Source organism: Corapipo altera, unplaced genomic scaffold (genome assembly GCF_003945725.1).
Source record: "Corapipo altera isolate COAL_440 unplaced genomic scaffold, ASM394572v1 RXGC01000072.1, whole genome shotgun sequence".
NCBI classification, from domain to species: Eukaryota; Metazoa; Chordata; class Aves; order Passeriformes; family Pipridae; genus Corapipo; species Corapipo altera.
Window position 1 is genome coordinate 2151262 of NW_020884943.1, and position 17115 is coordinate 2168376.

Consider the following 17115-nt stretch of genomic DNA (forward strand, 5'->3'; position numbering starts at 1 on the left):
GCGCTGCCGCTCTTCATACTTCTGTCCGCTCCGCTCGCTGCTCGCTTTGGGAAACCCCCCCCCCCCCCCCCCCCCCCCCCCCCCGACACCGATTTCCTATCCTTCAGCAGTCCGCACTGACTGAACGGAAGTTAAATACTTACTTCTTTTTTTTTTTCAGAGGGACGGCAAACGCAGTTCGCACTGATTTACCCTTGAAATGCTGAGATATTGTATTACAGCCCTTGGCAGCGAGTTGGTTCTCGGTTCCATTTCTCTTTTATTATTTCTCTTTTATTACTCCCTTTCCAAGACTCTTGATTGTGGAAAAGGAAAAGAAAAGGAGAAAGGAAAATTTCACATCCAAGATAAAACTCGATTTTTTCTGTAATTTGGCTATTATCTCTGGATTTTTTTAACACGTATAGGCACATCTTTTATTTGCCACTTTTTTCGGTTTTTTCCTGGTTAAAAAAATATCCCGGGGAACTCTTCTTTACTGCATGTTTCTCCAAAACCATTTCATGCCACCTGGTAGTCTATCTTGAACAAAAAAATATGCTGTTGACAAATTGATCATTCTTATAGTACACTTTCAAAAGAGTTATGGGTAGAGGCTTGGCTTGTTCTTGTCTATCAGTGCTTCATTTGCCAAACTAACTTTTAGCACACCTTAATTTCAGTCATTTCGTTCTCATCTTACGTCATTTTTGTGACATTTTAGCATTTCGTTAAATGTCAGAGATAATCTTCTCCAAATGTTGGGGTTTTTTTACTTATTCCCTGCACAGCAAAGCCCGTTTTGTGAATTCAATAGCGGGAAACAGATGTTCAGACTTCTGCTTCTCTAAATGCATGAATGTAGATTGTTTTGTTGAGTTTCCTAATGCTATCATGCTATCACTTTCCATAACAGTGCCCCAGTCAAACAGCACACTTATTTTTCTCTTTCACAGTGTATAGTCTCTTAATTAAATTGTCCTAACCAAAACACATTATGTATAATTACACAGAAAGAATTCTTTTAACCTGATTGCTGAAACACACATCAAGCTGACCCTTATTTTTTACGTACATTAATTTCTTTGTACACTAATCTGCTGGGAAAACTTGATTTGTGCAATTAATGCTGGGCTATTTCTCAAAAATTGCACTATAAGCAAATTCCTATTCTCTGAGTAGGAGATATTAATTCCTGGCCAATGAAAATGCACACATCTTTTGTTATTTATTGTATTCCTATACTATTATTATGCTTTCCTGATGGGCTATTAACTGCTGTGATGAGTGCTACTTAAATGAGAGCATTTCATCAGCATGCTGATATATTTAATTATGGTGAACTGTAGCCATGTACTATGTGAGTGTCAGTATAGAATTAAATGACCTCCTAGTTTTGATCTGGTTAGCAAAATTTGGATGCCTCTGGGCATGACTATTTTCATTGGCTCATCCAATTTTTTGGTCAGAAAAGAAAAAAAAGGAGAAAAAATCCCTGAAAATATATCCTAAAAATGCACAGGGGTGCAACAGATGGTTGCTGAGGAGCAGATTCCTGCATGCAGTTGACTATCTTACAGTTTTTATCTGACCTTGAGAAAGATTTTTTTTTTTTTAAATAAGAAGAAGCCATTTAAATCCAATTTATATCATCTCAATATAAAAACCAACTTGAGATGAGAGGACCAATTTTGTTAAGTTGTCTCCTGTATTTAAAAGCCCTGCCACTTTCTAGGGAAGTTGAAAACCATTCCTCTAAGCAGCAGTTACATCTCCAGTAAAAGCTTCTCAAGGTTTACATGTTCTTTGAAGTTTTAAGATTCCTACTAAGTTTAGGAGGAATTTTACACAGAGAGTTAAGCTGAGGCTTTTCCAGGTGTCACTCAATAAATCCAGTGTGAGCATTTGCATAGACACCAATGGGAAGGACTGAAAAAGGAGTTGTAAGATCTTGAAGGTGAAGCTGGTTGTGCATATCTTGGTATGGTCAGTTTGTACCAAAGAATAAGCTAACAACAGGTGATACAGTTTGCATTCATGGATACTATCTATGGACCTTTTTCTAATGAGTATTGAAAGCAGACAAGCAAATGCAACACTCAGTATAATGGCTAAGAAAAACAGAACACTGAGGGTTGGATTAAATCCTACACGAGCAAGAGTGATGGAAACACAGTGCCAGGGGTGCACTGACATGTCCCTCATAGGAATGCTGGGGAAGCTTCAGTTGTAACATCACAGTTATGGATGCATAAGATTCACACTTCCTTCACACTTTAGCATTAGAATTTGGCTTTCAAATTTGACACAGGAACTTTGGAGCCCCAACACAAACACCTTTCCTACATAAGGTTATTTCCATACCTTGCCACTAACCCTTTTAGAGGAAATACACAAAAGTTTCCTTGTGAAATGCTGTAATTTTCACTGGTCCTCCACAAAATCAATCTTAGGTCCCCACACTTTCAACTTCTAGTGTCCACATGTTCTGATAACATTTTTGACAGTTTACTTCCAAAAAAATAAGAGGATGAATGGGCATATGAATAAACAATTATTTGAAGACAGACGTAGGAAAAATTAGGGACAGAGAGGGAGGACTTATAGTGACTGAGGAAGGTGAAGCTTGTTGTTGCATGTAGGAAGGCTGAGCAATACTATTACCACGACAAAATGGTTCTACACATTGTCATTTAGATAATCTTTCCTTCCTAATGGTTAAAATTAATTCTTGTAAGAGATGGAAGATGTATACAGGTGTCTGAGATGCAGCAAATTCCCATAATCTTTCTATGGTTTAGGACAAAAATTCAGGATTAAAGATTCTTAAAGATTTACTCTTACTTGGTTGCACATCATAAACCTTGATGCATATCTATTATATATATCTATTAGAGATGAAATTCTGGAGCACGAGGTCAGCAAGGATGACCACAATGGCCCATTTTAATATGTGAAATTCCTCAGCCCTTTTCTGTAAACTGTCTATAATCACCACCCCTGAGGATGTGTGGATGCTATATCCTTCTGTGACAATATCAGGATTTTCTTATGAAGGTACCTTGCAGATCCCTTACAAATGGGAAAGAAAATTACCTATATCAAAGGGTTCTCAGTGCCCAAGGAGCTGAAGCAGCAGTCACTGAATGGGAGGAAGAAAAGGGACCGAGAGAAAGACAGTGTAGAGAGAAGGATGAAGTTCTCAGAAGGCAGAGAAGAGACACAGGCATCTGGTTTTTCACATCTGTAAATCACACTTTCCTGATGATTTTCCAAATTTCCCAAATATTCCTTCTTCACTGTGTAATCAGTGTCACAACTGACCTGTATAAAATCAGTCAAATGTAATGGATACAATTAAATTAATGACTGGCATCCCATTCCTATAATGACTTGTAAAGCACATACATAAAAGAGGACATACCTTGGTCAACTAAAAGAGAGATGGGAGAGAGCAACTGAGCGAGCTGAGCAGCAGAAATGATGAGCGAAGTGTGTACTGAGTGGAGAATATTATACCTGTTGATTTTCTTGCTTTTTGCCATTACAGAAACTCTACAATTAAATTATTTAACTGAAAATTAAGCAAGTTTGGAATGCAGAAATACCATTTCCTCTGTTCTCTTTGTTTTTTCAGTTCATGCCACAGAAGTTAAAATTCGAAAGATGAAGGGTCAGATGACTAAAAACTGCTGATACTTGAGTCAAGAATATGAGCAGCCACAATGAGTGCAGAACGTGTTTCATAAATCACCCATCATTGTCCCAATATTACAGTACTTACTTTGCCAAAAATTTCCATGTCTTCCTTGCCTTTTAATGAATGGAGAGTAGTCAATAGCCTTGCAGGCCTGAGATCAATAAATATAACCTTGTGGAACTCACTGAAATATATTGCACTAACCAGTGCCAGATACACCTATTTTAAATTTTTTCTAAAAGAGTTGGAATAAAATGTACAAATCCTAGTTAAAATGTTTCCTGTGTATGGCAATTTTAAGACTAGTGGAAAAAATGAAATGGATAGAACTTAAAATTATTTCAGTTATGCATAATTTTCTGTTTAATTAGCATGACAATAAGACAAGCTGTAAGTTAATTCTATCCTCAGTTCAGTTCAACACACACAGTGACTTCATGGTCAACTGAACTTTTACCAAACCTGCAGTGGAACCCTCATTTTAAAGCTCTACTAATGAACTTCAAACAAGTCCTTTGCCATAAAAGTAGTATGTTTTGTCCTTGCATCTTGTAAACTTACTACAAAAGAACTGTACTTTCTACCCATATAATTATACCTAACTAAAAATAATTACAATTTCCATGAAACTTTGGGTTTGATCTTAAATACGAAAATCTCAGGGAAAAAAATTTTCACCATCACAAGTCCAAATACAAGTTAACTGTTTCATCTGCATCACATTTACTAAAGAATACCTACTTCTAATCTTTTGGAGTGATCTTCACCTGGATGAAGTCTGAGCAAATAACACGGGTTTCTATAATCCTATAATCCTATAATTTCTATAATGAATTGACATACTGTGCACCAGCATACACCGACTGCTCAGAAGTTCCAGGTGTATCATATGTACATCACTGGGACAAACATTATAGAATAAGTGCTCACAATTCTGATTTATACACAAAAGTGTGTTTTGGCTGAGTGTCGTAATAGTTTATTCATGGATCCAGAACATGCAGTTGACACACCGAGAAAACTACTGGGGTTGACGCAATGATTACTGGGCCAAAGTCTATGTTCTGTTTGACAATAAAAGTGCCATAATCTCTCTTTAAACAAACCAGTGCCTCAAACATTAACGAAGCAGATTGTTGTTCTTAATTTTTTCTAAAGTATGAGGACCTCAGTGACTCAGATTTTGTGGTTGGTCTCTACTTGGGATGGAAAAATCATTAAAATAAGATGCCATCTGAGGTCACAGAGAAGCATCAGATTTTGACTGCTGACAGCCCAAGAACAGCAACGAGAAAAAAAGGATGCAAACAGACCAACAGCTACCACAACCACATTGTCTTCTTGTAAGTGTTCTGGAAGTGCTTTGGAATAATTTTATCAGCTTCTTCTTTTATAGGAGCTGAATCAAAAGAAACTAATTTTCATAGGAATTAGCAGATAAATGCTGTGCTTTGGGAGGCAATTTACAAAGAGTTCAGATGCACACGTTGCAGTTCCTTGAAAGTAATAAAATTTCCAGACCAAAAATACCTGAAGACCAATTCATTATTCAAGAACTCAGAAATTAGTTTAAACAGAGTAGTAACACTTTCCCACCTGTTTCCCCCTTGGCTGGTCAAATTCATGCCTTCCCTCTTCTTCTCTTTGCCCTCAGTGTCTTCCTTCTCTTGACCTAAGTTTCTCTTGAGGTCATTAAGATTCGTTGCTTCCATTTTCCTTCCCTTTAACTTATTCCCCTTGTTGTTGGACTTCACATGAAAATAGTTTGTTGAGTTTTATTTACAGTAAACCGGGCCCAATTCTGTCGCTAATGTCACTCACAGTGAAACTCCCTTTGGCATTAATAAAATCAGATGAGGCTTTTTTTGTACCCAGTTCATAAGAACAAAATTACCAGCAGTTTTTCCAAATCTGAGAGAACTACAGATAACTAGAGATATAGCTTTAAATCTCTTCTTACGGTCCTATGGACTCAATTCAAAGTCTTCCTAACGTCATAATAACCACACCACTGAGACATGATAGTCCACACTGATATTTGCCCACACCACTGAGACATTTTCATAATATTGTACTGAATGGGGAAAAATGTCTTTCAGTAAGAGAGGTAGTGATCTGATACCTCTAAATGAAAATGCCAAGCTCTATCCCAAAGCAAATATGTGGCATACAGAAGTACCCTATGTGAGACAACTATTGTTGAGATACTACGTGTATTGCTACTTTTTTCCAGGATTTTTTTTCCCAACTGCTCACTTCAAGCAGTCAATCTTATACCTTAAGGAATGCTTTGAGTGCAGCATTCCTTCTCATTCTTCTGTTAAAGTGTCATCATCAAAGCATTCCTAATGGAAAGAACACCATTCCCTCTGCAGTGTCCTACATTGCCAAATGAAAGAGTGTGAATGCCAGCTAATTTAATAAGATATTCCTGTCCTTCATGGGTTGGAAGATTCAGTTCCTTTCCCCAGCTCTGTAAATTTATGTACTGTATGAGTTTTGTTAAATCTCTTTTTATTTCAGGTTTCTCATATAAAAAATAGATGTATTCATAAAAACTTTGTCTCATAAAGTAGTCTGATGCAAGTGGACAACAAAAATTATATAAAGATGAGCTTGATTTATTAATTTAATTTATAGAAGGGTCCTATACATAATTCCCTTCTCTGTCTTTACTTCTTCCTTATCCTTCGAGCCACATATCTGGTAAAATGCTAAAGGAGAAGGGAAGTAAGCTGGTTTGGGAATAATCTTGGCTCTGGTTATCACTTGCTGTCATACCAAAACAAGAAATCTATGTGTGATCTTGGGAAAGTTACTTAATCTTCCAGATGCTTCAGAGTTCCAATCTATAACACGACTATCAAGTATGTCTCATGAGGGTTGTGAGATAAGAGACACCTATTAAACATTTTGGTGTCACAGACAGAAGATTCAACATAAATTAGAAATATCACTTTTTTAATGTATTACCTCTTTTTGCAAGCATTCCTCTTGCTCTGAAGTAGTTGACCAACTGCAGAATCATCTCTGTGACATTACACTTCACGTAAGGACATGTTTCCTTCAGGAGAAAATTCCCAGTTGACAGCATTACAATCTGAAACGCAATAAGGGAATATCTAATTCCTGAAAAAAGACTAGTGTTTATATTTTTTAGCATGGTACTTCAGCAGCTGCAATCCACAGATCATCCTTTTCCAGTTTACCTTTCTCTTCATTGGGAATGATTCTTTATTCTTGCTGTTAACCGTATCAGCGGAGTTGGGATTTTTTTGACGGTGTGTGTACGCTTTTAGTTTTCCTCTTGGGAGGAGCCTGACACAGCCCTGTTTATGCCATAGCCAATGCCTTGGGCATGTTTTCCTAATTGGGGCTGGCCAAAACTGTTCTGCTTTCCTGCTGCCTGTCATAGGCTGAATTACAGGCAATGGTGAGACCAGTTACTCAGCTCCCCTCATTAATGACATATGTTTCTGAAAATGCGTGGAGAAAATTTGAGTAAGATCAAATTACAGACCAACCTCGAAACCAGATGCTCAAAACCAATAATGAGGAGAGAAAGCTAGAGATAGAAAGCTAGTTTTTTAGCCTTCAGAGCATTATAACCATGCTTACAAATAAGACCAGGATCAGAATGCCAGTATTAAAAATCATTCTGTGTGATCTTTAAATTTAGTAAATTTCTTTTTCTTCATCTATCACAAGTCCAGCCAAAGAACTCACAAAATAATGACATCAAGAAATAATTCAACAAATGTGAAAAAACACTTGTGCTAAATACTGTAGGTCTTACAAGTGAGAAGAATTAGGAACAAAGTAGACCAAACAATTAGGACTGAATATTCAGATTGGTTATCTGAATGATACACTGCACTGTGTATCTGTGGCACTCAGGCTTCATTCAACAAAAAATAAATGGGAAAGACAGTGTGATCTGAAATACTTCGGTCTTAATACATGCAATTTCTGGGGTCTAAATCCATCCTAAGGACCTCTATTTCCATCCCAGTAGATATGGATGTGAAATTTGATCTGTAGAAAAAAATGTAAGGTAAACAAAAATACGCAGTGATCTCCCATGGCATAACTGGTGATACACATCTGCTGTAACATACACTAAGTCTTACTGGACATAGATAAAGTTATAACTTTCTTAGGCTAACTTTAATTTTTATTACTCTAATAAGAAAAAACAGGTTATTAACCTAATAATAAATAGGTAGCCTAAGTAGAGCAGATAATATTTCCTATCCTATGGATAGCCTGAGTTCAGTGGCTGCTTCTTCGTGAGACGCTATAAAAGGCAAATCAGGAGAAATGCTAATAAAGCCAAGAGATTACAATACTGTGAAAGTAAAAAAACTTGCACTACTGAGCAAGCACAAAGAATTCCGGGCCCACAACATGTACATTTTTGAAAATGAGAGTCTGGAATAGCCTTCTTTGAAAAGACATTGAAAAATAAAATAAAATGAAAAAGAGATTCCCAGTTTTCCAAAACTCTCCCCAGGGATTTGGCACATTTCCCCTTGATTTTGCTGTTATGAACTGGGATACTGAATCACTTTGGAGAAAAATTTAATAGGAAATCCATGAGCAAACCTGGCGGATTAAACTTGTGTTTATGTCCATTAATATAATAACTGGAGAGACGCTTGGAACGGCATTGAAGTCACTGTTTGCAATTCACTAATGAAAACAACATGTAAAAATAGAAATTTAAAAATGAAATAACGTCAATATTGTTACTTTTGACCAATATTTTTGTCAGTACTTCCCATCTGGGTAATCCAAGTTACCAGGACAGTGATGCATTAGCTGATAGTGGCGAGTTGGGCCGAAGGCATCTATTCACAGGACAAATGACCTGGAACCAATGACCTGTGTATAACTTGAACCTTGCATGATTGGTATGAAGCCTAAATACACACATTGCAAAGTTTTCACATAGGAATGATTTCAAAAACTGTAAAAGAAAGGACTTGCAAACCACGACGAACAAAATGCTGTTAGAAACAGTTATATATCCAGAAAAATAAACAAAAAATATAATGTAAGCAAAAGGAGAAACAATCATTTTCTGTTTGGATGTAGATCCATGCTAAGCCTGCTCTCTGAGGAACCACTGCATCCTACCAGGCAGGGGTTTTTTCATCTCCAATTCCATGTCTTCACACACTGGCAAGAGAAATGGTAATTTTGAACCAGGCCTTGTATCTCAATTTTGGTAAAGAACAGTGATGGACAAGACCCCTCCTTTCTTCCCCAAGTCCTTTGAAAAGATCAAGTTAGGGAAGAGCAGTTCAAATCAGTGATCATCCATTCAAACCACTATGAGAAGGGTCAAAATATTTCAATGGAAGAATGGAAAATACCTTACATGAAGTCAAACCTCCCAGATAAACTCTCTGCTTAGAGTAAAAATCAGTTGAGGTAAAAGAAACCCTCCTTCCTCAGCATTACTACAGAATTGGAATTCTTTTGAAATTTTATATAACCTAATGTTTCCTTTTTAAAAACTTTAAAATATTTTCATTTTAAAATGTTCATTTAAAAATTAAGTCAAAAATATTAAACAAAACATAATGATTTTATCTAAACTAACATTTAGATTTAGCTCGAGTACCTTTATTTCATAACTTCATTCAGCAGAAAATTCTAGCCTCTCATTCATAATGAAATCACTGTTTGATAGCAAAGACCACCAAAGAAAATAGAGCCATTTCCACGTTTAATACTGGGTAACTGTTACTTATTCACACAAAAAAACCCAAAAGACAGACCTTTACCAAAGGGTTCTCTTTTAGACATTTTCTTTAATTCTAGGAATTCATCTTCATCCATCACCTTCACCCCATCCACAGGTATGCACTGCACAACGATTTTCTTCTGCTGGCTTTTATGTTTATGCAAATATCCTGTGTGCTGGAATTTCACCTCTGCTGCCTTTTTTTTTTTTTTTTAAACCCATTAATATTCTTTTCTGCAAGTACAAGTCACTGTCGTAACACTGCTAATTGGGAAAGCTAATGGCAACATCTCAGGATCATCTATGAACTAGCGTATTCTAATACATGTATTACCTATGTTGTGATGGGTTTTGGATACATGCAAAGGCTCCAGTCTTTGTCATTATACAAATCTGTGAGTGCACCGGGCGAGGAATGAAGTCAGACAGCCCAAATAATATGGAATTAACATGAAGTACACAAACCTAACTGCTGTAGAAACTGCCACAACAAAAGCATTTTGGTTTCTGGGCCTTTTTACTAATTAAGTACCTCTATTTTCTGTGAAATATGGTAAAAACTTCTTGAAGGACACCATTAAGTTAAAAACTCTGGAGCTGGGAAAAAACCTTTAAGTCTTTATTTAACCTGCCCTTTCTGCAGAAAACATCAATATAAGGCCAACATGACAGTTATGGTAGTGGTTTCTGTGATATGAACTTACCATCAGGAAGGTCCTGACAAACCTTACAGAGGCATTTTTGAGACAGGTACACAACATTATTAACAAGCAGCTCTCAATAGAAACCAAAATTTACTATACTATACTATTGATCCTAGAAGCAGCTGTGTCAGTGTTAATGATCTGCTTTCAGAGGATACTAAAAGTATAGATAACAGAATCCAGTCTTCTTTTATACGTGTTCAGAGAAATAAACAAAGAAACAAAAAAACCCTTATGCTTTTCTTAAGTAGCGAGGAAAATCCCTTCAAAGCTTTGCGTTACCACTTGTTTAATTCAGGCAACTATGTAATTTGTTTTTTCATGGGATGTTCTTTTTGATATACTAGGGCAGAAAAAAGTAAGATCTTTTAACCATTAACGAGATTCACATATAAGCCCTCATTCACTTCAGGAATGATTCTTACCATCCCACTCTCCCACATTTGCTTCACAGTGAAAAGGATGTTAAAATGGAAAATCGGATTCCTTTGTAAATATTAGCCAATGAGCTTCTTAGCAAAGATTAAAAAAAAATTTATGTATATATTCTGTGGTTTCCATTTCCTTGGTTTTATTGTTTTTATGTAAATTCTCCCAGGACATTTCAGGTTATATGTCTGGAAGCCCCAGCCATTCAGCAGAGGAAAGGTTGAGAGAATAATGAGAAATGTGCTGGAAAAATTCACATAAAAGCTTTGGAGACATGAAAATGGAAACAACAGATACATAAAAGTCTTATCACTCCAAAAAAAGAAGAAATGTCTATCCAGCATGTGCATATGTGTGTTTTAATGCAGCTCTCTCTGTATACACAGACGTGCACTATTCATGACGACACTGTACAGAGCTCCAAATGAGTGATATCTGACAATTTTGAGATGTTCTGAGGATATCAGGGCAATGAAAGTGAATAATCTAAGTGATTTATGCTATTAGAACCCAGACATATATATATAAATAGCTCTATGCATAGTTGTCTTGCAATGAAGTTTCTGTATGTTTTTAATGCAAGTGAAAAATATAACCAAATCTAAGATAAAAATATGTATATAAGATCTCCCTGTACTCTTGTGTATGACAGAAGTTTAGCTGTCAGGAAAATATACAGAATCTACAGGTAGGAAAGAGTTTTTGGTTGCTATTCTCAAACATACATTTTTTTTACTCCAATATTCTTACAGACACTTAGTCATTAAATACTAAGCTCGTGATGTTAGACTAAGCTTAGTCTGAGTATGCTTCACTTCATACAAGTACTACAGTATTATAGATCAAAATTCCAAACCTTTAGCCATAGCCAGTCTTTATGACTCAAGTTTTATGGAATATTATTTTCAGATGATCCTGATAAGGTGATCACTAAAACAGATAGCTCTTTAAGACACTTCTTAACAGGCACCCTAAAAAGGGGAGCTGGGTTCAAGCTGTCTCAGCAGGCTGAATGTGTGCACCTGATCCTATAAGAAAAATACTTAACATAAGCAGCTAAAATCAAATCTCTCTAAAAGGCATTGCAAACAAAAGCAAGTGATCAAAGCAAGCAGTTTAATACTTCACCATTCACCAGCTGAACAACCTTAGCACAGGCTCTTATCCCACAACAGATTAACCTAAAAATGCATTAGCTCAAACAACTTTTAAGGCAAAACTAGTCGTAGCTAATACACACACAACAACTGTAGCTGTGTTTTGGAAGGCACACGTGGTCATTTTACAGGGCTCATCCAGTGCAAGGGAAGTCTCTAACTAACTTCACCACTTCTAATTAATTATTCACAGTTAGAAAAAGGAGACTGCACTTGCTACCCAATTATACTTGTGATACTGAAGAGCTGTACCTTAGCTTAGTAGCTCTGCTACTGTAGTCCTCATAGTATTAAAACTAGAAGTGGGAGTAGGCAGCAAAGTCTGTCTTTTTATATAATTTTCCTAAAAATTCACTTTTGATATAGCCAGACAGAGGTGAAATTCCTAATTAGAGCAGGGTTTAGGTTCTCTCAGTGACGTGTTATGTATAGCACTCTTTAAACACACTGATTTTCAATCAGTTTTCACTCTTGTGAATTATAAAAAATTACAAAACTGCTGCTTGGCCGTTGACACCTGTCACTGAAATCATGTCTAAGGCATCAAAATGGGCATTGCTACCAAAACACTGCTACACCACAATCAGCATATGCAGGACTTACAAAGAGGTTTCAGGGGAAATCCCCCTGATGACAGACATGCCTTTTGTACAGCCCGAGGCTCACTCTGATGTACAAATTAATAGGTTCATCACCTTTATTGTGCAGTTTGATCTGTTCTCATTCCAAAAGCCAACCACAGCCTTGCTCTTTCTTGTGATAATGAGACTACATTTACCAAAAAAATAAATAAATAAATCTGAGTACCGCAGCAGAAGATACAGAAGGGCTGACATAGTCTGCCAGGTATCTCAGTTTTCCACAGAGTTTGTTGCAGAAATAGAAATAAATTCTGCGAGAATGGTTCACAGATTCAGAGCCTTCACTATGAATAAGCCACTAGATAATGAGTGTGGCAAACTTGTGCCTAGCACACAATTTGAGGCAGCTAAACAAATCTCATTACAGTTAAAAAGTGAATATTAGTGCCAGAAATATGGATTATCATACATCTCTCTCAACATATTAATTTTTTGTAATTTACGATAACACCCCCTACCTAAGGGAAGACCATTTCAGAGTTTTATAATGCCAGTTATAATGAGTAAGCAATGTCCTAAATTTCTATTCGGTGCAATTAGTATAACCACGTTACAGCCAATGTGACTTCTGAGAGGAAGGAAAATATAACAATGAAATCCAGACTTTTGGCTACTCTGACCAATTTTCCTTCAAAACTGATTATTTCCTGCCAGAGTGAATTTTACTGGCTCCGTAAGTAGAGTGAAGAAACTCACTAGTTCCATAAAACTTCTTATGAATCTTTTACTTGACTTCTCAGCTTAGATAAAACACCACAGTAATTCATATAAAATGCAAGGCTTGTGAAGCTGTTTTGCAGTGCTTCACTGAATAGTGGGCTTGTTTTCAGGGAACTGTGGAAATGACTTCCCAGAGTCTGTATCTGACATTGCTGTTACTTCCTCAACAGCTTTCTTTGCCATGTATCTTATCAATCAGAAGCTGTAACAGAGGAACATTTACTAGGGCTTAACACAGACAAATAGGCTCAAAACTCTTTTCTTATTTTAATGCTTATTTTAGAGGTTAAATGAAAAAATAAACTTCATCTGGGAAAAAACAAAACAAAACAAAACAACAAAACAGAGGCAAACTCAACAACACAAGGAACACTGGCCACCCCCATTCATACTATCAGAGCTACTTAGAGGAGGCATACAGCAGAGATCTTAAACAATCCAGTGTGTTGTGATTGTAAATCTGTGCTCTAGCCTATCATTCAAAATACACCCTGTTTTCTCTTCTGTTTTCTTCTTTGCTTTCAAACAAGGCAAAACAAAGAGGTTGCTTTTTCAGACTGTGTAACCAAGTGATAATTCTTCTGTGTGATTTTCTTTAAGGTATCATTGCGGGTTTCATTTCTTGTTAGGTAAAAATAAAGAGACTGCACAGTTTATATAACATGAAATACACATCCAAGCACACCCTGGAACAGTATGAGAGACTACTGCAAGAATCATTACTAGAGGAAGCAGATTGATATCAAACAACCAAAGATCTATGGGAGGCCCAGAATTAAACTTTCAGTTTCTTTTTTTAAAAAGTAATCAAGCTAAGCAGGAAAGCACCCCCCCACCCCCCCACATACTGCTATCTGAAAATCCACTCACCATTCTATCCACCCATCTCTGTGCTCTTACTGCATATCCTGACATCCTAACCCAACCTTTCCTTTTCCTATCCCCTTCCCCAACATCAACTCTCCACCTCACCTCCTCAGTCTCTCAGTACTTTTTAAGTATGTCTCAACTATCCTATAGGGGTTCCTCAGGTAGAAAGGCAGCTTAGCACTGTACAGATACTTTTAAACAATACCTATGCAACTCAGCATTACTATTAGGTAGCAATTGTCTTATCATGAGTTGATAGACAGTAACTACAAACTACAAATTTTGATGTTTAGTAATCATGCTGATGGTGGGAGAACCCTAGGGCTGTGCCAGCTATTACTTGGCTAGAACTAAGACTGCTCATGGAAAAGAGAGCACCAGCTCGTAAAAGTTATGTGCAAGTAATTCACCTGTAAGAAGGGAATTCAATTTAATTTGATTGCTGCGTGGCACCACAACCAGCAGACCAATCAACTGATAAATAGATTCCACTCTTGCAGTGGAAGATCCTAAAATACATTCTGAGAATGGCCAGGTTCTCAAATAATAACACAAAATTCAGAGTAGAAAAGGAGTTCCTTCAATGGCGAGTGTGGGTAAAGAATTATTGGTTTTATGGGCTACTGTAGCGTAACAATTTATCATACCAGTCTCACTGATACCTTGTTTGTTTTGTTTGTTCCCTGAGTTAATTTTCTAATGGGTCCTTATGCAAAACACTGCAGCTTCTTCAAATTAGGCTCTATTTTTCATTATATGCATCCCCATCATGATTGGAGACTCCAGATATCTAGAAATACATAAATGTCTTTTTGCACGAACCATTTTATTACACAGATGTCAACCTGTGCCGCTTTGATGAAAAATGCTGATATTTAGACTTTTCACCCTAACCTGAGACAAAACCAATGCTGAAATATTCAGAGTTTTCCATAAAATGGAAATTCCACTTTTCAATCAGCTCTACAGAGACTCATTAGAACACACAGGCCATCGCCTTTCACATGCAAGAGTATTCCAGATACCATATTACTCAGTGTTTTTCCCAGGCTAGTTAGACTTTCACAACCTGTTTTTGTTAGTTTCCTGATGCTGCAAATGTGATTATTTGATTTCTTTCAACTGAAACACACGGAGACATTCACAGGATATAAACCCATATTCTTTATCCAAGAAAGAAAAGAACAGTAATGTGAAAGAATTCTTGTGAAAAGTTTTCTGAAGTAAAGTGAAATATCTCTTCTGTATGACATCAAGCATATGTATCTCCAAAAATATCCTTCACTAAAATAAACCAAGGGTCTGGAATTCACTGAAACTGCTTTCTTCCTCTACGCCAAAGCCCCCCATTCAAGAGGTGCTGTACAAAACCTGAGAGGCCTATATATATAAAGAATATTATATATGACATATTAGATACTATATATATAATATTTAATTATATTCCAACAACTTCAATTTCTGTCACTTTTTCATTTCAGTAAAACACTAAGTAACATCCCAAAGTGTTTGCACTTGTATCTACCAAGTTTGCATGCTCCATCTTCCCTTCAATGTATATTATTTTATAACATGCTTTGGAATGTAAAGGCAAAGCAGATGATGGGTCATTATGAATTTATTAATTACAAAAGCAATTCCATTGTTAACAATGTAACAAATCTCAAGACACCTGTAGAAAATTTTATGTTTATTATTCCAGAAATAGCTAACAGAAATCTTAAAAGAGATTTTTCAGGAGAAAAACGTGCATTTTAGAATGATACCTTATTTTAAGGTATCATAGATGTGGAGGGGCTGTTATGAGCTCCTTCAAGCAGAAGGGCCATAGAATTTCACTGCAATGCCTGTATTAGGCCCTTAACCTCCAGCTGATCTCAACCATCAAGCCAGTAGCCCCATGGATTTTTAAATAGATGAGTGAAATAAGAAAATATGATAACTCAGATGAGAGCTCTGTTTTCGTGAGAGTGCTTGAGAAAGATTTTTCCTAAGCAACCATCTAGGACAGTCCGCAGGGGGGTCTGAAGAGGGGAGCCTCGTATCTAAACCCTTATTCACAATTTTCTTAATCTGCCTTTTGCTTTGTTTTCCAAGGGTGATGTGAATCAGAGAAGATGCTCACCAACAGCTTTGAAGTTACCTTTAGGGCAAGGATCTGTGGACATGGGACAAGGCCTGAGCATGTTCCTAGTGAGACACGGAACTCCGATGGGTTCAGCGGCTCTGTTCACACACTTCAGTTTTCCTTAGTGGAAAAGAAAGCAGTAGAAGCAAGTTGTTGATCGCTTTATTGTTCTGCACCTCTTAGCACAGACAGACTGTGTGGCCCAGGGAGGTGATTGCCCTGCCTTGCTCTCACCTCGAGCCCCGCGTGCGGTTTTGGGCGACGAAATATAATAAAGATATAAAGCTATTAGAGAGCGTCCAAAAGAGGGTTATGAAAATGGTGAAGGGCCTAAAAGGCGAGGCTTTAGTTTAAAAAAGAAAAAAAAATAAACACACACAGACACACAAAGAAAAAACCACTCTGAAAAAAAAGCAAAACCAAAACCCAACATTTAATCGTGCTCGGTTTTTGTCTTTAATTTCGCTCTATTTCCCGCTCTCGGCTGAGGGCCCATCACTGACTGGCGCTGACAGCGGGTTGCGGCTCCTTTAAGAAAAGCTTGCTCGGCACGGGATTGACGTCCCGCTCAGCCAATAGAGTTGCAAGTACCGCCCCCGCGCGTCTCGGATTGGCCCGCGCGGGGGGGCGGGGCGCCGCTCGAAGCGAGGGCGGCAAGGCGGCACGATGGCGGCCGTGCTGGGGCGGGTGGCGGAGCTGCCCGCGCTGCTCGCCCTGTCCCGCTCGGCGCTGGTGCGGCACTGGGACGCCCCGGCCCTGGACAGGGCTCTCGAGTGGGCCCGCTACTTCCAGCACGTCCACGACCGGTTCCGTGCGCGGCCCCAGCTCCGGGAGGCCCTCGGGCGGCGGCTGCGCCGGGCTCAGCCGTGCTCACCTCCGCTCGGCTTCTCCGCCCTGGGCCGCTGCCCGGAGCTGCTGGGGCTGGCGCTGCTGGAGAACCGCGCTCTGCCGCCCGCCGCCTGCCGCCGCCTGCTCCGCCGCCTGCTGCTGCCGCCCGGCGCGGGGGCCGGTCCCGAGCCCCGCGGGCTGGCGCTG

General features: G+C 38.1%; 1 protein-coding gene across 1 annotated transcript in view; it reads left to right on the forward strand.

Annotated features, from left to right (window-relative positions):
- Nucleotides 1–16740: 16740 nt before the first annotated feature.
- The window catches only part of FANCF (FA complementation group F), a 1734-nt gene continuing 1359 nt past the window's right edge, over nt 16741–17115 (forward strand). The window contains exon 1 of the mRNA XM_027662234.1: nt 16741–17114. Within this exon, the coding sequence (XP_027518035.1) occupies nt 16747–17114 (368 nt within the window). The 5' untranslated portion in view covers nt 16741–16746. The remainder of the gene's footprint in view (nt 17115) is intronic.